This window comes from Lutra lutra, chromosome 7 (genome assembly GCF_902655055.1).
Source record: "Lutra lutra chromosome 7, mLutLut1.2, whole genome shotgun sequence".
NCBI classification, from domain to species: domain Eukaryota; kingdom Metazoa; phylum Chordata; class Mammalia; order Carnivora; family Mustelidae; genus Lutra; species Lutra lutra.
In genome coordinates, this window is record NC_062284.1 from 1880264 (window position 1) to 1907700 (window position 27437).

General features: G+C 60.9%; 1 protein-coding gene across 2 annotated transcripts in view; it reads left to right on the forward strand.

Moving 5' to 3' along the window:
* CEMIP (cell migration inducing hyaluronidase 1) overlaps positions 1–18861 on the forward strand; it is a 128358-nt gene extending 109497 nt beyond the window's left edge. Inside the window, exons 19-29 of one of the 2 annotated variants that reach the window (XM_047736183.1) lie at positions 193–228; positions 309–464; positions 3101–3281; positions 4374–4589; positions 7486–7697; positions 8436–8621; positions 10493–10697; positions 10825–10908; positions 11493–11650; positions 14541–14641; positions 16218–18861. In XM_047736183.1, the coding sequence (XP_047592139.1) occupies positions 193–228; positions 309–464; positions 3101–3281; positions 4374–4589; positions 7486–7697; positions 8436–8621; positions 10493–10697; positions 10825–10908; positions 11493–11650; positions 14541–14641; positions 16218–16345 (1663 nt within the window). In that variant the 3' untranslated portion in view covers positions 16346–18861. Of the gene's footprint in view, positions 1–192; positions 229–308; positions 465–3100; positions 3282–4373; positions 4590–7485; positions 7698–8435; positions 8622–10492; positions 10698–10821; positions 10909–11492; positions 11651–14540; positions 14642–16217 lie in introns of both variants that reach the window. The other variant, XM_047736182.1, reaches the window with a different exon arrangement.
* Positions 18862–27437: the final 8576 nt, after the last annotated feature.

Consider the following 27437-nt stretch of genomic DNA (forward strand, 5'->3'; position numbering starts at 1 on the left):
CCCAAACGCTGAGCCCCATCTTTGCAAGCAGACACTGAGCGGGAGAGTCCCCAGCTTCCTCAGCACAGCCCGTGCCTCCTTCCCCACACAGTGTCCACGGTGCACAGCTGGGGACAGGGAACAGTCCTTTCTTGCACGGCTTCCCCGAGTGTGCAGTGAGGCCAGGCTCTGACTGTCCGCTCTTGTCCCCAGGTTTGCTGACAATGGCATCGGCCTGACCCTGGCCAGGTAAGGGCAGACGTCATTGTGCTGAGCCCTCCATGGGAAGCCGCTCTGGACAGCTCAGCCCAGACACCTTCTCCCTACAGCGGTGGGACCTTCCCGTACGACGACGGCTCCAAGCAGGAGATAAAGAACAGCCTGTTTGTTGGCGAGAGTGGCAACGTGGGGACGGAGATGATGGACAACAGGATCTGGGGCCCCGGCGGCCTGGACCACAGTGGGAGGACCCTCCCCATAGGCCAGTAGGTTTGCAGCCTTAGCGGCTTCCTCGTTGTGTGGCTTGTGCTACGTGGCAGCAGTGGAGAGAATGATGCTGGTGATTTCCAGCTGCTGGCGGCCGGGTCCTCTGTCTGGGACCCGGCAGAGAGATCAGTCTATCCAAAGGCGTTAGCTGGCAGTGGGGTGAAATCGAGCACAGGAGAAAGGAATTTAAATAAAAACACAGTGTGGGAGACCCGTCCACGTGGCCACGTGTCGATCGGAACACAGCGTGGTTCTGGGAACACATTAGTGGCATTCAGTGTCCAGCTCAGCGACCACGGCTCCTTCATCTCCGTCATCCTTCTGAGGGTGGGGACAGATAGACTCAGGTCCATGGGGAATGACCAGGACGGGGACAGAACCCGAGGCCGTGTCGCACGCAGACAGGGAGCTTTGATGGGAGACGAGATCTCGCTCGGGGGAACAGCTTGGGAGGTGTTGTCACACCCGCTCGGGGCTGCCAGGGCCATTCAAGACGAAACTCATTCCCCGTGGGCCCTGGGGGTTTGAACGAGTTAGTGCAGGAAGAAATTCCTAGAGGCCAGGCTCGTTCCCCCGCAGAATTGTAGGGCTGCGCTGAGGGGCCGTGGGCGGGCAGTCGGTTGCACGTGGAGTTCGCACAGAGTGGGGACGAGGACAAATGAGCGGTTGGAGGAGGGGGTGACCTTGAGAGCTGACCGGCTCAGAGAGCAAAGGGACGCAAGGGACGTGGCCAGTTCCTCAGGGAGCCTCATGGAGCAGGTGGGGGGCGGGGGCGTCCATCTGATGGTGATTCTGCTCAAACGTGAATCTGAACCAGACAGCAAGGCTCGGAGCCGGCCCGCAGCGCAGGGGCCCCGCTCGCTGAGTTCCAAGGGCCCCTCTGGCTCCCTGAGCATCTTCCCTTTCTCCCAGGAAATGTGATTCCTGCCTCTATGGGCCCGACACAGCCTGAAGCTCCCACTGCAGTGGGTGTGGCCTTTGCGAGGACTTTGAGGGCGGAACTCCGGCCCCACGGGCACAAGCTGTCAGGAAGCCCTTGTTTTTGTCTGGTCTAAAGGCTGCACCCGTCCCTTCGGGTCATTTTTATGAGCAAGTCGGCCTCTGCATGTTTGGGGTGGCTTTGCTGCGGGTTACTGGCTTCCCAGGGCCAGAATGTCCTGATAATGCCGGGGCTGAGTTTGTTTATGGAGGCCTGATGGGTCTGCCAAAGCAGGCAGGTTCCCCGCAGCGCCTTCACGAGCGGGGACTGTGCCCTCCCCGTCACGGGGACGCATCCTGAATGGGACTGGGCTGGGCTCGGGAGGAAATGAGCACACGCTCTGTGCGCGGCTAGTACGGACGGCCGGTCCCCGGGGCGCACGACCCGGAACCGCACACGGAGGCGCCCACGAGAACCGCGGCTCCAGGCCCTGACACTAATCGACTCCTTCTGCAGATGCAGAAGTGCAGGAAGTCCTTGGGGCCCATGAAGGCTCCGGCCAAGACTGGCATGATCGGGGCTTTCCTCGGGGAGCCGCTGGGGTGGAGGACAGGGCACTGCGGAGTACAGCCTCTCCCTGGGGACCTTCTCGGTGTTTATTCCCTCCTGCTGCCCTTCCTCCTTCATGCCGGTTGTGGAAGGAGGGGCCCGGCCCAGAGGCAGAGACACCAGTAAAAGCGAACCAACTGGGCTCGAAGAAGGAACGAGCCTAGACTGGGCACCAGGTGCCCAGCCAGCCCCTCCCCAGCCTTGCTCAGGCGTAAGAGGCAGTTGAGGGGCGTCTCTGAGCCCCTGCCCTCTGCTGGGGCAAGCGGCCCATTCTCTGGTCCCTTCTGCCTCCCCTCTGGACAGGTGGCCTCTGCCCCGTCCTTTCCCCGAGGCCTAGAAAGGGGCCTTCCTGGGGTCCACTGGCATCTCCATACTGTTGCCCCCAGCGGGGGAGGGGCACGTCTCCGCAAGGGGTGCTGGGAAGGTTATGCACAGTTATCTCACGCATTACCATCGCCTTCCATTCTGTCCCAGACCCCAGAGACTTGCAATCGAAAGGCTTACATAGAGGAAACTCATCTGGGTTTTAATCTGATTAAATTATGGCAACTGAGACGAAGGCGATAATGACTAATGGCTCTCGTCTCCCAAGGGACATAATACTGGCATTCTGTAGCAGTGCTCACAGCGTTTACCAGTGACTCTTCACAGGATGAAAAAACTGGGGGAAATATTTAAATAAAGGATAATTCCCCAAACCCAAAGCCAGCAACTAAACAGATATCCATTCTTCATCTATCCTTCCATCTTTCCATCTCTCCGTCCTTCCTTCCATCCACCATCCATCCATCCATCCACCCATCCATCCTTCCTTCCTTCCTACCTTCCTTCCATGCATCCTTCCACCATCCATCCTTCCACCCCTCCCCCCCACTCCATCCAGTAAGTCGTCTGGCTATCGTTTATGGATGTCTTCTGCATCTGTGAATGCTTTCTCAGTGAACTAATTACTGAGTCACTAGTGCCCTGCAGTGAGGAGTCGCTGGAGGTGGGGGCCAGGCACGGTTTCCCCGGGGAGTCTCTGTTTCCATCCACCTTGGAGGGTGCACACAATGTCGTGGTACAACATGGAAGCCGGCCTGACACCTGACTTCCCTAACTCCACAGGAACTTCCCAATCCGAGGAATTCAGTTCTATGACGGCCCCGTCAGCATCCAGAACTGCACTTTCCGCAAGTTCGCGGCCCTGGAGGGCCGGCACACCAGCGCCCTGGCCTTCCGGCTGAACAACGCTTGGCAGAGCTGCCCCCATAACAACGTGACCAACATCGCCTTCGAGGACGTCCCGGTGAGTGTGGCGCCGGGGCAGGCTCCGGGCAACCCAGACTTCAGGCGGTGATTCACAGGTCCCCTGGGGCTGGAGTTTGAGCCGTGGCCACCACCACAGGGAGTGAACAACTTCCTCCAAGCAGGCTGGGCCCCGTCCCAGCCTGTCAGCATCCAGACTGGAAAAGTACAAGCGTAGGTTGCCCCACACAGGTCAAGCCTGGCTGCGTCAGTGCCCACTTGCCCTCACCCCACCATCCCCCCCCAGGGCCTGTACAGGGGCTCTGGACAGACTCAAGGGCCTGAGGCTGTTCCTCCAAAGGCCTTGGTCTTGATCTACTACTGAGTCTCATGACAGGGCCACCTGAGTAGATATAATTAATCTAAAATCCCAGGGTTCCCAAGGCCTTCTTTGCTAAAGACGTTCTGCTCATCTCTCCCCGAACCGTGAACCGGGTCCCCCTGGGACGTGGACAGGCGCCAGCGAGTAGCTGGGGGTGAGGAGGGCAGGACAGTGCCTGCTCTTTGAGGCTGGGTAAGGCCAGGTGGGCCATTTTCTCTGGGTTATGGACCCACCAGAACTTTCCTCTTCCTCCTGCTCCTCCTGGTCCTCTTCTGGGCCTGCCCTTTGCCTGTCTGCCCTGCACTGGCCGACTGAAGGAGGAGGGAAACTTGCCACTTCACTTCTTTACTCAGGCCGCTGAGGCCTGGGAGAGGTCGGTCCCGGAGACCTCCACGGCTGGTGTTGGGAGACCGTCTTCCAGAAACAGCGCGTGCACACACAGCCTCTCACTCACACAGGCTCCTGCGTCCCCTTTGCTCACACATCAGGGCACTCTCCAGGGTCACCCGAAGTAGCCCAGCCTCCCATGAGCAGAGGCCAGACGGCCATGCTGGGTCCAGAGCTGAGGCCACTCAGCATCTGGCTGTGTCTGGCTCCCTCCATGAGATCAGCCGTGAGGTCAGCCGTGAGGCCTCCCGCAGCGTCCGAGAGCGTCTTGGGTTTGGCTGGGGTGTCATGTCAGTGGAAACCGGAAACTTCTCCCTGGCCCGATGACAGCCGCCGTTTCCCCGTCACCCCTGGCCCGGCCTCACTTCCCTGGGCTCTGTTTAGATTACTTCCAGAGTGTTCTTTGGAGAGCCCGGGCCCTGGTTCAACCAGCTGGACATGGATGGAGATAAGACGTCGCTGTTCCATGATGTTGACGGCTCTGTGTCCGAGTACCCGGGGTCCTACCTCACCAAGGACGACAACTGGCTGGTTCGGCACCCGGACTGCATCAACGTCCCCGACTGGAGAGGGGCCATCTGCAGCGGGCACTATGCACAGGTGGGGAGGCCAGGGGTGGCCCTGGGGTCACCCGTCCCCACCCTGTCCCATGACGAGCAGGAGTGCGTGCCTCCCGCAGGCCATTCTCCGGCCGAGCGGGAGATTTGGGTGTCTCCTCTCGTTTTTCTTTTCTCTCTCCTCCTCCGGTAGAATTTTCAGAAAGTCAAAGTGGAAACGCTGCGTAGGCGGAAAGCAGGATGCCCAGGAGGGGGCACCCTGAGGTCAAGGGCTTGGACTTAGTTAGGACCAGGGCTTCAAGTTGGCGTGAAGATGTGGGCAGATGTGAAGCCCGCTCCCCAGAGCTGGGAGCCTCAGCGTCCTCCTCTGTGAAGTGGGGGGATGGCTGAGCCTCCTTCATGAGGCTGTAGGTGTGGGTTCATATGACATACAGGTAGAAGGGGCTCCATCAGCCCCGACCACCAGAACCATAATGCAGACCACACGTTGGTCTTAAATTTTCCAGAAGTCATGTCAAAAAGGAAAAAGAAATGGGAAATTAATTTTAATAATTTTTAAAAGATTTTATTTATCCAAGAGAGAGAGAAAGACACTGAGAGTGTCGGGTCTGGGGAGAGGGAGAAGCAGGCTCCCCGCTGAGCAGGGAGCCTGACATGGGGCTCGAACCCAGGACTCCGGGATCATGACCTGAGCCAAAGGCAGATGCTTAATGACTGAGACACCCAACCCCCCAATTTTAATTTTTTTTAAAGATTTTATGTATTTATTTGACAGATAGAGATCACAAGTAGGCAGAGAGGCAGGCAGAGAGAGAGGAGGAAGCAGGCTCCCTGCTGAGCAGATAGCCCGATGCAGGACTTGATCCCAGGCTCCTGGGATCATGACCTGAGCTGAAGGCAGAGGCTTAACCGACTGAGCCACCCAGGTGTCCCCCAATTTTAATATTTAATGGTGGATTTTAACAGCATACTCAGAATACTTTCATCTCAACGTGTAAACAATATGTAAAAATCATTAGTAAGGCACTTAGCATCTCTATATTTGTCTTCCTGTTCTAAATCTTTAAAATCCAGGACCATTTTGTACTTAGAACCCACTCCCGTTTGGATATAAGTTTTCAACAAAGTGAAAGCCAGTCCTACCAATAGTGGGAAACTACTCTACACAGACTTTGGTTTGAAATTTAAGTTAATTAAAATAAAATTTATAATTCAGGTCCTCGGCCACGCTGGTCACGTTTCCAGTGCCCAGTGGCCACTGGCTGCTGTATGGAATGGCACGGAGAACACGGTAGAACCAAAAATCTTCGTTGGCTATTATGATGCTGCCGTTAGCTACTATGTGGCTGAATGGTGACTAAATGAGGGGACAGGCCCAAGAGAATGAAGGTGTGAAAGTAGGGGGAGCCCAGCGAGCCCGATGGCCCCCGGGCAGACAGGACACAAGCGTAAAGGAAGGAGGTTGTCCTCGGGGCCACTGTGCAGGCGGGCACTGTGGGCATCAGGAATGGGGCTGGTAAGAAAGGAGCTGGCTGGAGGTCTGGGGTCCAGGACAGATGGGACAGGGAGCTGGTGCCAGAGAGGGGAAGGGGCCCCGTGGCCAGGTGGGCACACTGAGGTGGGGGTGCTGGAGGCCGGCAGGAAGACAGGGTCGGGCTCAGGCAGGAAGTCGGGGCGTTTGGGGGATAGAAGGTGAGGCCGGACAGTGGCCCGAGGAGGGGGCCCTGCAGAGAGCCTAAGGGCAGGAAGAGGGGCCGGGAGTGTGGGGCTGCGGACTGGGTAGAGGCATGGGGAAGGACTGTGGGCTGGGAAAGCCGGGTGCAGACAGGAGCCCAAGCCGGGGAACGGCACCCGCCTCCCAGGCTGCTGGAGAGAGAGCCCGGGGGGAGGTGGGCCTGTGGAAGGATCTGGAGAGGCTCCTGCCACTGCTCAGGGTGAAGAATGCGCGGCTGGGGGGGACCGTGGGCCTCTGACCATTTAGGGAAGGCGCGCCGGGAGGCACGGTCAGAGTTTACAGCTGGGTGGGGTCGTTAGAAATCTAACTGAGGAGTTAGAAGGTGACGGAAGCCTGGACCCTGGTGCCCACACTGTGGGCACTGCTCGCCACCCCGTGTGGAGCCTCCCACCCTCTCTTTCCCCCGCGTGGCTTGTCTTTTTGCAGAAACGCCCAGATTGTTAGCGCTTGCCTCGCAGTCATCGGCACCTTCCCCGTCCGTGTTCGTGAGCCCCTCCCTTCCCTCTGCAGCTTTGTCTTCCCTTGAACTTGTGGTTCTCCTGAGTGCCGAGCTGCGGGCGGTGCTGAGGCTTCCCCCCTGTTTCGGGGACAGCATAACCGGAGGGAAGATAACCCCTCCCCTCCACATTCACAGTGGCTCGTGGCTGTGCTGGCCACGGCCACAGGGATGTCACCTTGAGAATGCAGGACCCTGTGTCTGACGCTGAGGCTGGCCCATGGCAAGTGGCCTCTCGGGTCCCTGGGACCTTCTGTGCGTTCTCTGGAGTGAGAGGACACTGATGGGTGCAGGGCGTAGTGACACGGGGATGGCCGCACAGGCTGGACCCCAGAAAGTGAGGGAGAAGCAGCAACACCCCTGGCTGTCTCCACGCAGGCGGGAAGGTTGCTGGGGAAGAGAGCGGCGTTCGCAGCGGGACTCTACAACGTCTCCGCCCCCCCCAACCCCACCCCTCTCCGGTTGCTTTAGGTTTGGCGTGCGACTCTGAAGCCAGCCCTCCCCTGTGTCCACTAGGATTTCCAGAATAAGGAGCCTTAGCCAGATCGCGCACCCCCAGCAGGAAGATACACCCCCTTATTTGGCCGTCGGTTCATGCATCCTTAAAAGGGTCCTTTGAAAGTGGGGCCTGTAGTCAGATGTTAGCCAGACGTTCTTGGAACCATCCTAGTAATTGTCCTGATGTGTTTCCTTTTTGGGTTCGAGAAGATGTACATCCAGGCCTACAAGACCAGCAACCTTCGGATGAAGATCGTCAAGAACGAGTTTCCGGGCCGGCCCCTCTACCTGGAGGGTGCCCTGACCCGGAGCGCCCACTACCAGCAGTACCAGCCGGTCGTGGCGCTGCAAAAGGGCTACACCGTGCACTGGGACCAGGCGGCCCCCGCCGAGCTCATCATCTGGCTCATCAACTTCAACAAGTGAGTGGACACTGGCTGGAAGCTGCATGACCGGGGGCGGCTGCTCCCCTGGAGCTCAGGGCTGCAGTGAGCTCATCTCCCCACGAACGCCCGGGACCCCAGGCCAGCTGGAGTCAGCCCGCAGAAGGACGCTTCTACAGAGGCTGAGAGCAACCAGTAGTGAGGGGTCAGAGACCCCGGCTGAGCCCCCCACTGTGGTAATGGCTGGCCTCAGGCGCAGCATGGACTCCAATGGGGGTTGTCTGTTGCTCTGCCCCATCGAGGAGCTGGGGCTGGTGTCACCTCCCAGGGCCACCAGGAGAGGGGACAGAACAGCATGTTGCTCAGGATCTGGCCTCACAGACGTAGGCTCGCACACTTTCTGGAAACATGGTCCCTGTGTCCCTGGGAGACAGACGTCAGATGTGGAAAAGAACACCCCAAGACAGGAGTGGGCCCCGAGATCGGGCTGGGCCAGGGGCTGAGCCCCGTACTCCCGATCCTGGACTCCTCGGCAACAACTGGATGAGAAGCGTCTTTCTGCTCTCGGTGCAGCACCCCAGTGCAGGCCTGGGAGGCGCCCAGTGAGCCCTCCCGTCCCGCGCACTCTGCACAGACCCCAATGTGGCAATGACCCCTGTTGCAGAAACGGAGGTGCCGTCTGGGGGAGGCTGGCTCCGTCTCTCTCCAGGCCCTGCCCCAGACACTCTGGGGCCCCGGACGTCCCTGGTCAGAACCTGACCTTCCTTCTGTCTTCAGGGGCGACTGGATCCGCGTGGGGTTCTGCTACCCCCGAGGCACCACCTTTTCCATCCTCTCAGACGTGCACAATCGCTTGCTGAAGCAGACGTCCAAGACGGGCACCTTCACGCGCACCTTCCAGATGGACAAGGTGCAGCAGAGTTTCCCGGGCAGGAGCCATTACTACTGGGATGAGGACTCAGGGTGAGGAGCCCCCACGTGGCCCCATGTGGCCCCCCCCACCGGCCCTTCTGGCAGGCCCCAGAGCCACCACCAAGTTCCCAGCCGGGGCGTAAAATGCTTTGCTGGGGACTTCGGTTCAGTGGCCCATGGCATCTTCCAAGCGGCCAAGCTTGGGGGTAAAGCCAACATTCCGTGAAACACACGCGGGGGTTGTAGCAAATGTGCCTGTTCCGGGAGCAAAGTGACAGCAATGAATCTTAGAACAGAGATGCGTGTGTTACCTCCAGTCCTCACAGGCTGGCGGGAGCAGATGACATGACCCCTCGTCCAGAGGGAGGTGGATGAGGAGGGATGGAGAGGGATCAGCAGTGACCTGCCCGGGAGTCACTGGGCATGGCTGGGCACGGGCCTATCCGTTCCCAAAGCCCCCCGCTCTGTGGTGAATGGCCCCAGGTTCCACTCGGTACAGACGTCAGGGATCGACCGTCTCTCCACGGCGATCAGGGAAATATTTGGTCCCCTCCCCTAAAAAGAGAGGACATCTGACGTCTCAGGAATGCTCACACCTCCGAAGCCTGAGGCTGTCGCCAGCCAGCCCCCCGGGAGTCCGGGAAAGGATTGGTTCACGGCGATTTTCCCATTCTTTTTTTTTTTTTTAAAGATTAGTTTGAGAGAGAGAGAGCGCACAGAGGGGAGAGGTAGAGGGAGAGCGAGAATCCCAAGCAGACTCTCCACTCGGTGCAGAGCCGAGTGTGGGGCTTGATCTCATGACCTGAGATCATGACCCTGAGCCAAAACCAAGAGTCAGATGCTTAACCAGCTACGCCACCCATGTGCCCCCGTTTTCTCATTTTTTTTAAAGATTTTATTTATTTATTTGACAGCAAGAGAGGGAACACAGGCAGGGGGTGTGGGGGAAGGAGAAGCAGGCTTCCCGTGAGCTCACGACCTGAGCTAAAGGCAGACGCTTAATGACTGAGCCACCTGGGCGCCCCCTGATCCTTGGTCCCCATAAGCAGGGCCTGCCGATGACAATGCCGTGCCTTATTCAGTTCCGTTACAAGCTCAGGGATGTGAGCTGGGTTCCAGGATGCTTTTTTCCTGGGTAGAAGACCGAACCATTGGGCTTCCCCAATTCTGGGGGCTCTCTGCGCGTGCAGACTGTGTCCTTGGCACTACCGGCCATGCGGGGTGGGGCTGTGGCATCGGGCTGGCTGGGCAGTGTGGGCGCGGCCGAGGTCAGTGCCCGGGGACAGCCAGTGTCAGCGAGGCTAACGTTGCCAGGGTGGGAGTCACCTGAAAGCTCTCCCCAGAACTGAGCCGTGATAAGCCCCAGTGATAAGCCCCAGTGATAAGCCCCAGTGATAAGCCCCAAGTTGGTGCTTGTCGTGCTCACCCTCTGAGCCCCTGCACCCCCGGGCCGCGTCTGGTCCTTTCCGGGAAGCGAGAACCCATTCCAGTCTGGAGGACAGCCCGGCCAGGAAGCCTGGGAGCACCTTCCTGACCCGGTGCCGTGAAGGGACGGACCGCCCAGCTCTGTTGCCGTCCTGCTGTGCGATGCTGGGCTACTCACTTGGCTTCTCTGAGCCTTGGTTCCCCGGTTGAGAAATCAGACAGTCCCAGTCCCTACTGCTCAGGGTTGTCTGAGGGTTAAAGTGAGACACTACGGGACTGCGTGGAGAGGGGCTCCGAGAAGGGTCCGTGTCCCTGTTATTAGCTCTCTCCCGGGGGTTTCTCTCTCTGACCGCACACAACCCAAGACAGACGCAGCCTGCTGGCCATGCTGGAGGGCGCTTGCGTCTAATGGGGGCGGCAGGCACATCTAACGGCGGCGGGTGGGTCCCGCGGGGGCTTGGGAAGCCCCGGAGCCAACCGGCCGCATCCCCCTGCAGGCTGCTGTTCCTGAAGCTGGAAGCACACAGCGAGAGGGAGAGGTTCGCCTTCTGCTCGGTGAGAGGCTGCGAGAGAATCAAGATCAAGGCTCTGCTGCCCAAGGATGCGGGCGTCAGTGACTGCACGGCTGGCGCCTACCCCCGGTTCGCTGAGCGGCCGGTCGTGGACGTGCCCATGCCCCGGAAGCTCCTTGGCGCCCAGCTGGTGAGCGGCCGGGGCGGCCTTTGTAACCGGGCCCAGAGCCCACGAGGGCTGATGTGGGGACCGGGGGTGCGGGAGACGTGGCGCGGCTCCCAGACCGACACCCACGCCGGCTGGTCTGTTGCAGAAGACGAAGGGCCGCTTCCTGGAGGTGAAGATGGAAAGTTCCGTGCAGCGCTTCTTCCATCTCCTGAGCGACGTTGCCTACGTGGAAGTGAGTGGCTCTGGCCCCTGTGGCGGGGGGGCTGCCCACGGGGTGCGGTCGGTCTCCTGGGGCTGTTGTCATAAGCCTTCCTCCTCCGGAACACCCTGGAGGACAGAAGTCCGATGTCGGGGGATGGCAGGGCCAGGTCCTTCTCTGGCCTCTGAGGGAGCAGTGGCCGAGGCCTCTGCTGGCCTCTGGTGGCTGCTGGCCGTCCCTGCCGTCCCGGCTCGAGGACACGCCCCTCCACGGTGCCTCTGTCCCCACCACCTCCTCCCTGAGCGGGGGAGCCCCACACCCCCAGCTTCCTCCCACAAGGACCCTTATCGCTGGTTTAGGGCCCGTCCCAAATCCACGACCACCTCACCTCCAGATTCTTACTCTAAGGACCCCTGCAAAGACCCGATGTCCATGTAAGGTGACTTCCACCGTGTCCAAGTGACATGGCCGTCACTCAGGCCCCTCCAGAGAACCCACGGAGGAGGGCTCTCTGTGTGGAACAGCTTCGCAGACAGGCCGCCCCGGGGTCCGCACGGGAGCCACGGGGCAGGAGAGCCTTGACCCCACATCACAGCCGCGTTGCTCTGCGCCTGCAGGTGGACGGCGTGAAGCGCCCCAGCGTGGAGGACGGCCTTCAGGTGCTAGCGGTGGACGGCCACCGGGGCCACGTGCTGAGCCACGCCAGCTTCCGGAACGTCATTCTGCAGGGCGTCCCATGGCAGCTGCTGGAGCACATCGCAGCCCTTCCCGACAAGTGAGTGTGGACGCGGCAGACCCCCGGCTGGGCCCCTCCTGGCCACTCCAGCCTGCGGGAGCCGGGCGGGGGTCTCCCCGGGGAAGTGCCGCCTGGCGACTCGTGTTGGAGCCGAGGCCACACTGAATGGAGGTCAGCGGCCGGGCTGCCCACTTCTGAGTTGGAGGCCCGGCCCGGCCCTCTTCCCCGGCCACGCCGCGCTTCCCCAGCATGATCTCATCCCTCCCACACTTCCAATTCGATCCAAATGCTGGTGGCTTTTGAGTATCTCCGCCCAGACCTCTCCTCAGCCCCGGACATTCCTGTCCAACAGCTCCTCGGGCAACGCCATCCGGGTGTCTCCTCCAGGCCCGCCTCTCGCCGGCTGCTGTCCTGCAACCGCCCTGGCCAGCCCCGCCCCCGGCTCCCTCTGTTTTGGTTCATCAGCACCGTCCTGCCAGACAGCCCAACAGGAGTCTGAGCATCCTGCTCAACTCCCCTGTCATTTCCCCTCTGTCCCCGTGTACCCATCAGCCCGTCTGCCCGCACACTCTCCTGCCAGTCCTTCTGGTGGCTGCCCGCCGGCCCCTCTGCCACCGGCACCCTGGACTCAGCCTCCTGGCGGGCTGGCGCGTGCGGCAGCCCCATCAGACCCATCCTCCCTGCGGACTGCTGGCTTGAATTCTTACCTGTACCTCCTGCGCCCTCTGCTAGGAGTCCCCGGGACCTCCCGGCACATCCCGATCTAACACATGCGTGTCTTTGGCGAGGTCTCTCCCGCTGCCACCAGAAAGCTCTGCGTCTCCCGAGGCCGTAGCCTTGGTGGGGTGGGGGGCAGGGAGACTGCCGGTCCAGGGCGTGCAGTTCTCCATTGGGGGCACGTCGAACCTGTGCGTTTCTGGTCCACTGGGTGGAGAATCCACTCTCGAGCCGGGAGCCGGCTGGGCAGAACGTCTGAGCAGAGTGCCGCACGCAGGTGCTCGGGAAATACTAACTGGCGAGACCGTGATGCACGGATACTGGGTGTGTGAGGGGCGTGTCCAGAGAGTGGGGGCTCTGCTTACTCATGCTTAGCCTCCGCGATATCCCCCACTAGAAGCTTCTTAAGCATTACACGTTCACGCAGAAAGATCGGATTTACTGATTTGGGGAAAACTCATTTTTCATCTTGCGGTCTGTAGTTTTCGTGCCTTTTTTGGCCAGAGGATTTCTTCTTGTAACAAAACAGGGTGCAGAGGTCTGGAACAGAGCCACCCCGTTTAGGGGAGGGGCAAAGGCATGGGACACCCCCCTGCCCAGGGCTCCTCTGGGCCTGGGCAGCAGCCCCATGAGCCTCGGGGAGGAGTCCTCACTGAGAACCTGCCGTGAGCCAGCCCCAGGGCTTTGCCGGGGGCCATGACAGTAACTGGGTAGCAGCAGGCCCCTCTCTGACCTCCTGCGAAGGAGCAAGGAATACAGCAGGGCACGTCCTTCCCCACTCTTGCCCCGGGCCTGCCCAGCCCCTTCCACCCTGTCCCCAGCCGGCCACTGGAGCCGGGGTCCCAGGGCTAGGAGGAGGCAGCCACTGTCCCCCGGATGGAACATTAAGGATGGCTTATAGGAGCAGGCTCTGCCCTGCCGACCCAGGGAGCCTCCCTGCTGACAGGTGCGGGGCTCACAGGCCAGGACAGCCCCATACCAGGCAGACAGGGACACCGACAGGCTGCAGGCTTCTGCATGCCCACGAGGAACCCTGTCTCCCTGTCCAGTTCCTGTGAGCTAACCTAGGGCCCTGTCTGGACGGCATGACCTCAGTTTGGGGTCACCCCAGCAGGAAGGGACTCCAGCCTTGGCTCTGAGCTGGGCCAGTGGCGTAGCAGCCTCCTGGGAACACAGCCCAAATCCAGTGCAGAGGGAGTGTTTGCAATGCTCCCCTCCCTAACGGGCTTAACCCCCCAGCCCTGCGGGCCTCCTCCCCAAACTCCTCAGAGCCACACGCAGCCGCAGCTCCCGTCCCATCTGTCGTGAGGCCAACAAGCCCTCTGCATCTGAGGAGTGACCCTTCTGCTCCCAGTGGGACACGAACGGGGGTGACAGTGGGTTCCACAATCCTGTATAATCTCTCCATGTCTGGACTGTGGTCTGTGGTTATAGGATTCCTTTGAGATGTGAACTGGAAGCCCCATTGGGCTTCTGTTCCTGGGGTAGGTGCTCACTTCCTCCTGTCTGGCCCAGCAGGCTGAGTCTGCCGCTACGAGCCTGTGTTCCCAGCACTTTGGCCTGAACACAACCCAGGCAGGCGAGCCTTGCCCCGGATCTGCACTTTTGCAAGTTGGAACCACCAGGCTGGGCGCATCCCCAGCTCCAGGCCTCTGCCCCCCACCCCTGAGCATGGCTCCCCTTGGACAGGTCCTCTCAGACACTTACTAAACTCTCCCCAATCTCCCCGTTTGCAAACTGAGCCGTAGCGCTGTGTTGTCTGAGCAGAGGGAAGGGACAGGAATGTGACGTTACCCTTCCCCTGAGCACAAGGTAACCCCGGCCTGTGGCTTTCTCTCCCGCCACATTTCTCTCAGTCTTAACCAATAAATGCAAACTGACCTCCCTCCTCCACGTGCCGGGCCCTGGCGGAGGCGTGCTCTGCGCTCCTACTTTGTCCTGTCTGGGGACAGACATGCACGGGCAGCAGGCCGGCGGAGAGCGGGCTCAGAGAGGCCACGGGCACTGACCGCAGCCAGATGTGGGAGGGATGCTCAGGATGTCAGTCAGTGCACGGAAAGAGCCGTCAGCGTGACACACGGGACAGGCTGCCCTTTCCCAAACCCCTAGTCGGACCTCTGGGCACTGCTGACCACCTCTTCCCCCACCACCCCCGCCACTGCCCAGGAGGGGCCCTCCCTCCAGCCTGACCTCTGACCCCCTCTCTCGGCAGTTCCATCGTGCTCATGGTGTCCAAGGGAAGATACACCCCCAGGGGCCCCTGGACCAGAGTGCTGGAAAGCCTCGGCGCGGACAAGAGCCTCAAATTGAAAGGTAAGTGGTCTAGAATGGGGTGCGCATCGACCGTGGGTCCAGATCCCTGGGGTGTGGCTGCTGCTACCCCTTGCTTCCCACCAAGCCTCTGAGTCCTCAGCACAAGTGGTGGCCTTCTGGGATGCACGGGCGAGATGTCCCCTGTCCCCACGCCCACAAGGCAGCTTCCTCTTACTGTGCGGCCAGGCACTGGCAGAAACCTGCTGGAGGTGTTTGCCCCTGCTCAGCAAGCGCTCCGCCCGCCTTTTAACAAAATACCCGCAGAAAAGTGGCTCGCTCTGATCGTCCTCCCAGGTTCTGTGGCTCAGCCTGGAAGGGCCCACCTCCCCACGCTCCGCTCCGGCAGACGTCCCGCATTTCCTCCGCGCTCATTTGTCCCTCCCTACCTGGGAGAAAAGGAAAGCCCAGAGATTCTAGGTGGCTCGTCCATGGTTGCCCAGCCCTTTTGTGACAAAGTCCAGCACAGACCCGCAGGGAAGATGCCAGCCAGCCCAGAAATGCGGGCCTGACCCTTGCCACTGTCACTGCAGGCTATGTTGAGGGGTGTGTCCCTGGGGAGGCTGGGAGGGAGGCAGGGCGAGTCTGGGGACACTTCCTCCATGGTGGTCCATGTGTGGTGTGCAGCCCTGCCGTGTTCTGGGCACCCTGTAATTCGTGAAGAACCGGGCAATCGGTTCCCTGATTTCCATTTTAGATAGAATTAGACACCTGAGTAACTTGCCCAAGATTCAAATTTGGATCTGAATGTTCCTAGTCTGAAGCCAGTCAGGGCTGCTGGCTGCCGTGCCACCCTGACCATGAGAACCCTCTAGCGCTGGCCGCCTGTCCTAGTAGACGGGAACTCCAGGCAGCTCCCAGAGAAAAGTCAGGACCCATGAACAAAGGCCCTTCAAAGTGCTGAAGGACAACCCCAGGGAGAGAGGTCTCTTTTCCAGCTCAGTTCTGGATCATTTGGGGGCCTCTCTCTTTTTAATTACAATCTGGTTGCCAAAAGCGGCCATTCCTGGGGTGACCTCTGTTGAGCGGTGCTTTCCCAGCGGTGGGAAATGTGTGCGGCCCACCGGCCTGGGCCGTTCCTTGGTATGGACATGGAGGCGCACGGCCCTCCAATGATTAAGCTCTGAATGCAAGAGGGAGACCGCTGTGTGGGGCCGAGGCCTCGCCATCTGGTTGGGCTGCTCTGTCCACTCTGTGCCCTGGACAAAGTTCTTCTAAGCCCACAGCCTGTGGGAGCAGGGTGGGGGCGGGGGAGAGATCTTGTAGTGGTGCCCACCTCTACCAGGAGAAATGGGGTTGCTGGGCTTCAGACAGGGGAGGGTGGGGGGCTCAGCTCGAAGGTGGCGGGTACTCCCGGGAGGTGTCCTGGGTAAAGCAGAGCCACCACCCCACGTGGCTGGCCCCAAGGCTCAGGTGACACCCTGCGTGCCCCCCCAGGTAGCATCTGCATCCGGGCACCGAGCTCTCCCGGGGGCTACCTGGTAGGGGCAGGGAGACGGTGACGGGGAGCCCTGTGAGGTGGGGGAGCATGGCCACTCCCTCGGGGCTTCTGTTCATGGGACCCATCCCCACTTTCCAGAAAAGATGGCATTTGTTGGCTTCAAAGGGGACTTCCGACCCACCTGGGTGACCCTGGACACGGACGACCACAAGGCCAAGATCTTCCAAGTGGTGCCGATCCCCGTGGTGAGGAAGAAGAAGCTGTGAGGGGCTGCTCGCGGTGCTGCCCCCGGTGCGCAGTGATGGCGGACCCCCACTGCGGGCGGCTCCCCCGGCCCTGGCCCCAGTGGGGTCAGCCCTGATGGGCCAAGGGGAGGCCGTCAGAGATGCCTGGTGCTGCCCACCCCTGTCCCAGCCTCCACTCAAGGGTCTCCCTGCAGCCTCCTGGGTACTTCTCTCCTGCCTCTGCAGGAGGGGTGGGGAGGCGGGGGGGTGTATGAGGAGCCCGGAGCGGTGCTGGCACCTGGAGCCCCGATCAGCCACTCACAGATCTCCGTGCTCCCCAGCGTGCATGGTGGGTGGTGGAGCTGGGAAGAGAGTTGGGTCTTAGCTCTGTTCCTATAAGCGAGCGGCAACCTTCAGGCCTCGGGAGCTGGGGTGTAGACAGCGCTCGCCAAGGCGGGACCGGCTGCCCTCAGGGAATGGGCCAGCCCTGCCTCTGGAGGGGTTCAGCCCTTCTGGAGACTTCAGGTCCCGGGATGGGGGGAGGACTAAGTGACTTCTAGAGGCCCTTTTTGTCGTGATATTCCAGAAGTCTGTGGCTTTCCGCACCACACACAGACCCTAGCCATAGATGGGATTCTTCCTGGCCGGCGCCTGGGACGCGGGGTGCCCTGGGGCACGCAGGGTGGGGGCGGTGAGAAGCCAGGCCTGGAGTCAGGGGTTTGCAGGCTGGGGGGACAGGCGGTCAGGTCTGCGTGCCCCCTGATGCCAGGCGGAGACTGTGAAGTAGGGAGGATGGGGACCCACGCGGGTGCCCAGGAGGGAAGGATCCCGCACACTTGAGGGGTCAGGAAGCTTCCTGCAGGAGGAGAAACAGGCCCGCAGGAAGGAAGGGCCGGGCATCTGGTGGGCAGAGGGGTTCGGAGATGAAGCCGGGGACTGCGGGTCACCCTCTGCCTGCCACTTGCTGGCCACTCTCACGGCCAAGTACGCCGGGCAGGGGGGTGGGCTGGGCGGGCCGGGCCCACTGTGGGGAGCACTTCAGTCCCCAGTCAGCCGCCCTCAGGCCCCGGATCAGGGGAGCTAGGCGGAGAGACATGAGCTCCTATTTGGGGCCTCATGGGTTTCTGAACGGGCTCACCCCTCAAGGAACCCAGGGTTTCGGGCTTGGAAAGGACTTTACTGGTGACCTAGGCCCAAACCCTCATTTTGCGGACAGAGCACGTGAGACCTGAATGGGGAAGAACCACAAGCCAGGCCAGGGGGCCGGGCGCCCCATGCCCAGACCTGCTGCCACACCACATTGCCTCAACAACGGGCCCCAGGGTGTCCCGCACCCCCTGAGGGAGCTCCCCAGATGGGACCAAGCCCCCTGGAAGGGAAGACGGATCAGAATGGAGAGAACTGGCCCATGGCGGTTTCCTCCTGGCCTTCTGTGCACAGCGGGCGCCCTCCCGCAGGCTGGGGGTGGCCCTGCAGGCTCCACGGGGTTCCAAGTACCTGCCACCCCTCGAGAGGGCACCTGGCAGCCACGACCCTTCCCCAGGTGTCCCCTGGTCTGCAGGCCTGCAGGCGTGGCCCAGGGGACAGCATCGGGGCACACTGACAGGCTTCCGGTGAGCTCTGGGGGCGTCTGCAGAGCTGCGGGGCCCACTGCGGGCCTCCAGCGACTGCTCAGCACTCGCAGAGAGTTCCGGGAAGGAGGAAAGCTTCCCTTCTCCGCTCAGGTCCCCGAGTCACCCAGGGAGCCATGAGGAGCTGCGGTTTCCCCTTTCCTGCAACCAACCACAAAGCCTTTCTTCAGAGAGGGCCTTCTTGGCTCCTTGTGCCCGGGCGCACCCATGACACTCGGGCAGGAGGCCCCCTCCCCAGGCTGAGCCAACACCTCCCAGTTCTCCCAGCGGCTCTGAGGTGGCTGTGGGATGGGGCGGCTGCGGGGCCCTGGGAAGGGAGCCGAGATGACCTCATGTTCGTGGCTACAGTTCTGCAGGGTTTCAGACCCTGGCAGTGCAAAGGGCCTCAGCACTGTGAAGCAGTTGGGATGGGATCACTTTGGGTGGCCAGGACGCGGGCTGCCTCTAGTTCAGTTACTTTCCGAAACGACCCATTTGAGATCCCTCAGAGTTGTACATACGTCTAATGGCGCTGGATCTGTGTGCTTTCTCTCCGGGCGTGTTCTTGGTGGCGCGGACTGTCTCGTGGCTTGGAACCCTGCTCCTATGGTCCTCTCTGTTTGTCAGCGTTCATGGGAGCTGGGCCTTTAGGGTAAAAGACACTCCTCTGAGATGCTTGTCTCCTTCCTGTTGCCGAAATAGCGGGTCCTTTTTCGGGAATTCAATGTACCGTGTGTTTTGTGTGTAAACAGCGCTACCATGAACAAAGATGTATTTTCTATTTATTTATTCTGTATGCACTTGGAGAAGTCATGATCAGAGAAATGAAGAGTTGTCTTAAATGTCATGCGAGGGGGGTGAACCCAGAGCCTTCTGTGGGCAGTAGAGGACCTTGGCTCTGGTTTGGAGAATCTTGCTGTACCATAGTAAACACACAAAGGATATCCTCCTCCTGCCTGCTTGCTTTGTTTTCCGTGAATGCGGCCCTCATTTTAAGCCAGATATCTAAGGGAAATGAGATGGACGGGATCAGTGAGTGCCTCTCTCACTTCCAAGGAGAATTATACGCCAGCGTCCTACCTCGCCCTGTCCCGAGGGGGCGCCGATAGGTCCTGGACAAGAAGCTGTCACTCACTCACCGGGGGCCAGGCCCAGGACGTGCCCTGGCCTGCACGTTCCCAAGCGGTCAGGTTGCTGGCAGGGTAACGCCATCGTCCCCCAGGGGGAAGCCAATGGGGTCTTGGCTCAAAGCAGGGCTGTCTCTTCCTTCTGGACGCCAAACCCGGCGTCTGAGGACAGCATGGAGGTGGAGAAGCGGGTCCCAAGCAAGCGGCCGAACAAGACGGGGCAGGGCCAGCCTCGTGTGGGCCCCTTGGCTGCTCCCGGAGGGCCTCGCCGGATCTGGGGGGAGGCGTGGGAAGCAGAGCCGGAACGGGTGACCAGGCGGTGCCCTAAGCTGCACCGCCCCGGAGGCAGCCACAGCCAACGTGGCTGTCCACGCTTAATCACAGTTGAATACGATGAAAAACTCAGTCCTCAGGGGGCACTTGCCACGTGAGACGGGCTCGGGGGCCCTGGGGCTGGTGGCTGCGTCCTGGGCGGGGCAGACCCGGACTGTTTCTATCCTCACACAAAGGTCTTCTCTTGGTGGTTTCCGGAGAGCCCTTGGGGCTCCTACACTGGGCTTCCTCCATCTCCGCCCCTCACGTGTGTGCGCGTGTGTATGAGTGCGCGCGCGTGTGCACGTGTGTGTGAATGTGTGGGTGTGTGAACGCATGAGCGTGTGAATGTGTGTGCGTGTTAATGTGTGGGCCTGCGAAAGTGTGTGAATGTGCACATGTGAATCAGCATGTGTGATCTCGTGTGTGTGTGCATCCGTGTGCCTGTTAGTGTGTGTGCTCGTGTGTGTATGTGTGTGTCCACGTGAGTATGCTCGTGTGACTGTGCACGTATATGCGCATGTGTGTGTGACTGCGAACGTGTGTGTGCTCGTGTGTGCTCGGTGCCCTCTCTGGGGCCGGCCCTGCACCGCTGGTACCAAGTCCTCACAGACACGTCGGCCGGACCGGCTGGGACGCCCGCGGCAGTGGCTGGGCGGATGCGCGACCCCCGCGCTGTCTGGGACCGTGACCTGCGGCGGAGCTCACACTCGCACACTCGTTCGGCACTGACGGGAGCAGGAAAGAGCGAGTGGCAGGCCCGGGGTGGCGAACTGGCCTCATCTGGGGACCGACGAGGGAAGGGGACCCAGCCCGGGCGGACAGAAAGCTAGCAGAGGTGGCGGGACACGGGTCGGGGAGCTGTGTGAGGGGAGCCGACGGGCGGATTTCAGGGACCCCAGGACTTGATGGTGGGGGTGGTCCCTGGTGACTTAACCACCAGCAGTGTCCCTGCTCCAAGGAGCCCCTGCACTGGCTTGGTGACAGGACCGGCCCCCAGGAAGGGGCGGGGGACCAGGCAGGGACACCGCAGCAGCTGGCCAACCCAGGGGCAGAGGGAGCCGCAGACGAGCCGGCGGGGCAGTGGGGTGGCGGGGACCCTCTGGCCTCTGCTCCTTCACCCGCGCTTACAGGGGAGTCCCGTGGGCAGGGACAGGCCAGCCTCGGCGGGCTGGGGGCCGGGGCACAGGAGGTTCTAGAGAAGGAGCAGGAACTAAGCAAGGAAGACAGGCAGGAAAATCGCTCCGACCGGGAACCGAGCTCGAGGGCCTGGAGACAAAGGCTGGGGAGACAGCGCAGCGAGCGGTGGGGGCTCTCCCTACACGCAGGGGGCAGGAGAGACGGGTGTCCACTCAGATACCCTGCAGCGGCCTCGAGAGGTCAGAGTTCAGACTTAAAATGCAATGGCTCTGAGTGAGAAGCAGGATGGGGTAATTTTGTTCCCACATCCACGGACAGACTGGGTGGTCCCCAACCTAGTGTGTGTCTGTGTCTCAGCCTCGTCACCCACCACTACGTCACCCACCGGTCCCCATCCCGGCCCGAGGCACACAGAGTCCTCATCACTTCTCACCTCTCCACCATCCGAGGCACCCAGGGTCTCTGCCAGGCACCTGTGACCTGTTCCTTATCCTGGGCACACGATTCCCTCTTTCTTCTCCGCGGGCTGATGCCTGCTCTCTCCAAGGCTGAGGGCCACGCAAAAGCTTCTCTGACGCCCCCCCTCCTTCCTCCTCCCGGGGCCCAGGGCCTGCACCACCACCACGCACCCCCGCCTCGGGCTGCCACCCAGCCCTCCCACCAGCCTCGCTCAGGGCAGGACCCCCTGACTTCCCGTGGGGACAGAGCAAATGCAGCCTCCAATGCTGAATGAAGGCATCAGCCAACCGGTCTCTGCCCGCTTCCCCGAGGCCGACACCCAGATGCCCTCTGAACCCATGTGGCGCTCCCCTCCCCCAGGGGCACTGGAAGGAGCAGGAAGTGAGGGGCGAGGACCCCCGAGGCCTGAGGCTCAGCTCTAGACCACACACGTGGACAGGGTCGCTGTAAAGCAAAGCAAGTGAACTTTGGATTTCCGGGACCCATAAACGTTACGGTGACACCACCTATCAATACGCCAGAGGGTCATGTCGGGAAAAACCAACGTACGCACCTGAGTTTAAAAATACTGTATCACGGGGCTCCTGGGTGGCTCAGTGGGTTAAGTGTCTGCCTTCGGCTCAGGTCCTGATCCCAGGGTCCTGGGATGGAGCCCCACATGGGGGTCCCTGCTCGGGGCTGGGGGGAGTCTGCTTCCCCCTCTCCCACTCCCCCTGCCTGTGTTCCCTCCCTCGCTGTGTCTCTGTCAAATAAATAAATAAAATCTTTAAAAAATAAAGTTAAAAAGATAAAAATAAAGAATAACAAAATAAAACACTGTATCCTGAAAAAACATAAGCTGTCGTCTGACCCCGGGGAGTCATCGTCTCTGACCGCAGCTCACCAGGACAGTCGCAGGGACGGCGAGCGAGTCTGAGGTGCAGCGGAAAGCGGCCAAGCGGGCGGCGGACACACGCGCCAGCAAGGGCTGGAACGACAGCGCCGGCAGAGCTGCTCCACCCGGGGCCGCCGCGAACCTTCAGCTCTAGAAACACGCAGCGTCTCCGAAGCGCAGTAAGACCCGGCCAGGCTGTGAGCGCCCACAGGCACCTCGCGTGCCCTCAGCAGCAGTCGGAGGCCTTTCCTCCCACCGAGGAGACGAACTTCGATCATTTGCGCCACAAACGCGGGCTGCCTGGGCATCCCCGGTGCCTGGATGACGTCTTCGCTTAGTGAACCCGCACAAGCTGCCGCGGCTGGGAGAACCCCGGTGCCCGCCCTCGCGGCTAAGTCCTGCCCGTGCACACGCGCGTACACACACGCACGCTCACGCGCACACACACACACTCGCAGGAGCCCCCGCTGCCCCCCTGCATGGCTGGCCTCCACTTTGGACCTTCCTTGTCTCAGCTGACAGACACCACACAGTGACCTCAGCGGGAAACACGGCCCCTTCCTTCTCCATCCCCCAGAGACACGAGCACAGGAAGTTACCCGGACGTAGCAGGGCTTTGCTGAAGGCTTGGGAACACAGCGGAGCAACCACCGAAGGTAGAAAACCAGTCATCATGGCCAGAAAGCCCGTCCGCCTCCCGTCCCCCGAGGCACACGCCTTAAGCAAATTCCTGCGTCCGGCTGCTGCTCTGGGACATCAGAAGCCCCTGCCCTTACGCAAAGAACTGTTGTTTCCCTGAACTAACTACAGTTTAAAAAGAAAATTGGGAGCACCTGGGTGGCTCAGAGGGTTAAAGCCGCTGCCTTCGGCTCAGGTCATGGTCCCAGGGTCCTGGGATCGAGCCCCACATTGGGCTCTCTGCTCAGCAGGGAGCCTGCTTCCTCCTCTCTCTCTGCCTGCCTCTCTGCCTACCTGTGATCTCTGTCTGTCAAATAAATAAATAAAGTCTTTAAGAAAAAAATAAAGAAAAAAGAAAAAAGAAAAAGAAAATTGGGCAGCACGCCTGGGTGGCTCAGTGGGCTGGGCGGGTGGGCGTCTGCCTTTGGCTCAGGTCATGACCCCAGGGTGTCGGGATCGAGCCCTGCATCGGGCTCCTTGCTTGGGAAGGAAGCAGCCTGCTTCTCCCTCTGCTTTCTGCTCTCCCTGCTGTGCGCTCTCTCTCTCTTTCTCTCTCTCTCTCCTGACAAATAAATAAGCCCTTTTTAAAAAGTTGGGCTAAGCATTTCTTCTCTTATCCAAACCCTCATCCGGGTGCTCTGTGGAACAAAGACAATTTTCTCCGGGCCCCACCTTGAGCAGCCCCGAGAATCTATGGAGCCCTTGACCGTGGTCGTGCTAACGTGACGGGGCTGTGAACACACTCTCCTCTTGCAAGGACCCGTCTGGAGCGGGGCTTGGCGGGGGCAGCAGGTGACAGTTACCCACGTTCTGAGCAGGTGCTGCCCGGGTTGTCCCGGAAGGACGTGTGGAGAGGGATGTCCTGGGCCCCATCACCCCCTCCAGGTTAGGGAACAGAAGGCGAGAGGCTCTGCCTGGGGGGCCGTCCCTGACAGAAATTCCAAGAATAGAATGTCTGCCCTCTCTCCGGGGTGCGTCCCCAAGCCAGCGGACGGGTGCCAAGAGAACCCCTCCTGGGAGATAGGGTATCTGCAGGAAGACAAGATTGACATTTTACTTCTCAGCTGGACTCCAGCTCACAGGCCACCCGGCTGCCACCCAGCGTCCTCTGGAGAGCTATCCCGTGCCCCTGTCCCTCGGCATGGCGGAGGCTGAAGATGTCCCTCTGCTCATCTGGGGGTGACTCAAGGACACAGGGAACACGCAGGTCCCAGGAGAACAGAGCACAGCCTCTGGGGAGACGCACCTTCCTCCTGGGCTGGGCAAGGATGCACGGGGTTTCCCAGGAGCCGTGGAGCTTACCCCCCCAGCAAGCATGAGCCTGAAGGGCCCTGCCCCAGAGGGGAACCCTTACAGGAAGGGGCTGTGGGGCCTCCAGAGGCAGGAGCTGAAGGAGAAGGTGGCTTTACCAGTATTTAACTGGAGACTATTGCTCAGATCCAAGTAGGTAGGACAGCATCTGGGAATAATCCAGAACACAGCCCAAGCCAGAGCCAAGGCTCAGACACGTGCCCTAACAGGGGACTGGAGGACCCCTGCAATCGCACAGACTGCCCCCCCCTCCTCCAGCCCCCGGCTCTGTGCCCCACCCTAGAGGAGCCAGCAGGGATGGGGGGCTTGGGACCCTGAGCAGGAAGAGGAGAGGGAGAGTGCATGCCCCCTCCCCTGCTGGCAGTGGGCAGGGGAGCCGGCTGTGGGGGCAGGAGGAGGACAGCGCTGGTTTGCAGCGTGGCTGGAGTCCACGCTGTGACTGTCCCGATGGGGCCCACGGTGAGCTGCAGGGCCCAAGGGTCCCGTGGGAGCCATCGCTGGTGGGAGGCGGAGGCAGCAGAGTGTCTGGAAGGCGACCCCGAGCAGAACAGCTGTGTCTGCTGGTCTCCGCCTGACTGCCCCTCAGGCCCAGCAGCCCCTCCCACGGTGGAGGGACGAGGGCAAGGACTGGACCCCCCCAGACAGGAGCGCGTCATCTTCGGGAGGAGAAAAACGCTGCTAACATGCGGACTTGCTTGCTGGTGTCGTGTCCTTCCAGGGCCATAGGGACACACTGCATCTGGCTGAGGAGAGACGCACAGCTGGGGTGGGGGGTGCTCTGGCTGGTGCCGGCAGACGGTGAAGTCATCACGATGGGTTGCTAGGACTCCGTGGAATTATTAAATTCAAAATCCTGAAGAATCCCGAAGACCGCGGAATTGAACTTCCAGCGGCTCCCCCAGAGAAGAAGCGGGCATCCGTGGACACGGTGTGCTCCGTGTGCCCCAGCCCGCCCTCCTCGGCGCTCCAGGAGCGGGTGGGAGGCCACAGTCACTCCTCGCCTCTGACTCCCAGGGGGCCGGCCGGCAGGAGGCACCGTCAGGGGGCGGGAGGCGCTGGCTCAGGGAACGAAGGTCACGGCGTCCCTCCTTGCGGGGTGTCTGCCAGCGGGCGCTCTCCCTCTCAGGAAGCCAGGACTTGGGCCAGGGCCCTCTCCCACCGTCCGCACGGGGCCCCGTAAGTGCCCTGCCTCCCGGTCCCCAGGCTCCGGGCTGGTGATGCTTCCCGTGCGGCCGCAGGCCCAGCGTCTCTGCCCGGCTCCTTGCTGCGGCCCGAACTTCACGCCCTGCTTGCAAGTGGCCCCTTCATGACCTGACCCTTCCCGGGCCTCCCGCCTCATACCGATACCTTATACCCAGGTGCTCGCACCAAGTCTACGGGAGCGGTGGGGCGGAAGGGGGTAAAGCCAGGAGGGACACAGGAGGGGCCGTTCACAGTCGAAAACATGCAAACGGGAGAGAAATACATTTAAAAACTCACCCGCAGCTATATGACGCCAATGGGAACAACAGGGAAACGCTGCTGGTCCCCATCAGACTGAACGCTAGAGGACGGGGACGGACACTCGCAGATGGTGACCGGCTGCTTAGTGCACGTTTCCTATAAAGTGATTTACTGGTACGTAAAAGTGATTTGAAAACGTGGGCAGACCTCCGGCCCCAGAACTGGGTCCAAGAATGCATCCTGAGCCGAGGGGTAGGGGAGCACGGGGGTCGGTGACAGGGGCCTGCGCCGCAGCGTTCTACACGGTATTGGAAACTCTGAAACAGCCCTAGTAGTCGATAATGAGAGAGTGGTTAAATTGAGGCACGTTCCCTTTCCCAAAACACAGATTAAAGAGGACTACGGAAATATGGACAGTTATCGGCGCTGGGGAGGGGGACCGGGGACCAGCCACACGGCACACGCTGGTTTGCGTCCACACACCTTCACAGCGGTTCTGTGACAGAGGCTTCTGCGAGTCGGAGGTGGCCGTTTTTGGGAGCATTTGGCATCACGAGTCAAGAGCCTTAAAAACAGTCCTTTCCCGTGACCTACTAAGAACTCAGGGGGCATTTAGCCTCAGCAGACGGAGACTGCGTGTGAAGCTGCTCGTCACGGGATCCTTTGTGCACGTGCGACACGGTCGAAGAAGCCCGGTGGTCAGCTACGCAGGAACAACTAAGTAACTTAGGTTCAGCTCTGCTGAGTTATTGGCCCTCACTGAGATAGTGTCTGTGACGACACCCCACTCCCTCACTGGCGGAGTCAGCCGCAGAATCCCTGTGGGTTCTGGAAGCTGCAGATCATTACAGGCTACACAATCTTAGGGCTCAGCTGGCCAGCATTCCCCACATTTGACGTGTACACACGCGCGGGCGCACACGCAGGCCTCCAGTTCTGCCACCCCCATCCCAGGGACACACTCCCACAACCACTGGCCGCCTCCCTCCCTCTGTGTCCATCCTGGCCCTGCCCACTCATGCCTCCGGGCCTTTGCACCTCTTTCTCCCTTCCCTTTTTCAAGGCTCCTGCTTCTGCATCTAAAAAGCCCAAAGAACTAGCTGGCAGAGGCAAACTCCCCTCGGTGGGCTGTTCCCTTAAGATCCTTTGTCCAGTTGTCCTGCAGGAGGTGACAGACACGTTCTGGCCCGTGACATACACAGATTTAAAATTAGAAGTAGGTGTCCAAAGGCAGAAACCAGCCCCCTTACCCTCCAGGGGCTCTAATGGAGGGGCAAAGACCTCAGGGAGTCTGTAAGGAAGGTTCATTCTACCCTCAGGGTTGAATGGGACCCTTCTTCAAGTTGGAAAGTCTCCCTCTTGTCCTGTTTCTTCCGGGTCCTGGGCTGTAAATTCCAGGCCTGGCAGAACTCCCCACCCCTGTTTATAGGAGAGGTCAGGGTGAGGGACATCAGATACGGCGCTCGAGGTCATCCAACTCGGGGCTGAGGTGGGGGACGAGGATCAAAGAGGCCCGTGTATCTGGGCCCGCGGCGAGAAGCCTCACTCCCCAGAGAACGCCGGCTGGCCGGGAAGAGCGGACGCGCAGCAGACCACATGTCCCCAGGAATTCCTGACATTCCGGACAGCGGCGCTCCCTGCCCGCAGTGCTCCAGGCTCTGGGTCTGTGGGCCTGGGTCCTTCACCTTGGAGACTGCAGCAGACTTCTCTGGAGGAAAGGGAAGGGCCCCGGGTCTGTCAGGACTGTGCTCTAGGCCTGGAACACCCAGCCGGCTGGGCTGCTCTGGTCCATCCAGGGCTGGACGGAATGGGAGCGGCGGCCGCGTGCGCAGAGAGGGGTGGGTCAGGACAGCAAGGACTGTGGGGAGCTCCCAAGCAGCCTCGGCTGCAGCTCAGGTGCAGAAGGCCCCGGCGTTTCTGGCCTGGGACACCTGGTGGGACCTTCCGCAACGGGCCCCGAGTCCCGTCCTGGAAGTGGCAAGGTCAGCCTGCGGTCCGCCCAGGGCTCTCCCATGGTACATCCCCCACCGGTGGCTGGGATGGGACCACCTGGCCCTGGTCTCTGCCCTTGGCGGGTGAAGGCCCTGGCTGAGCGCAGGCTCTGCGCCACACGGGGATCGGGGAGAGGAGACGTTCCTCCCTGGAAGGACGCAGGCCATGGTGCTCCCGCACGCAGTGTG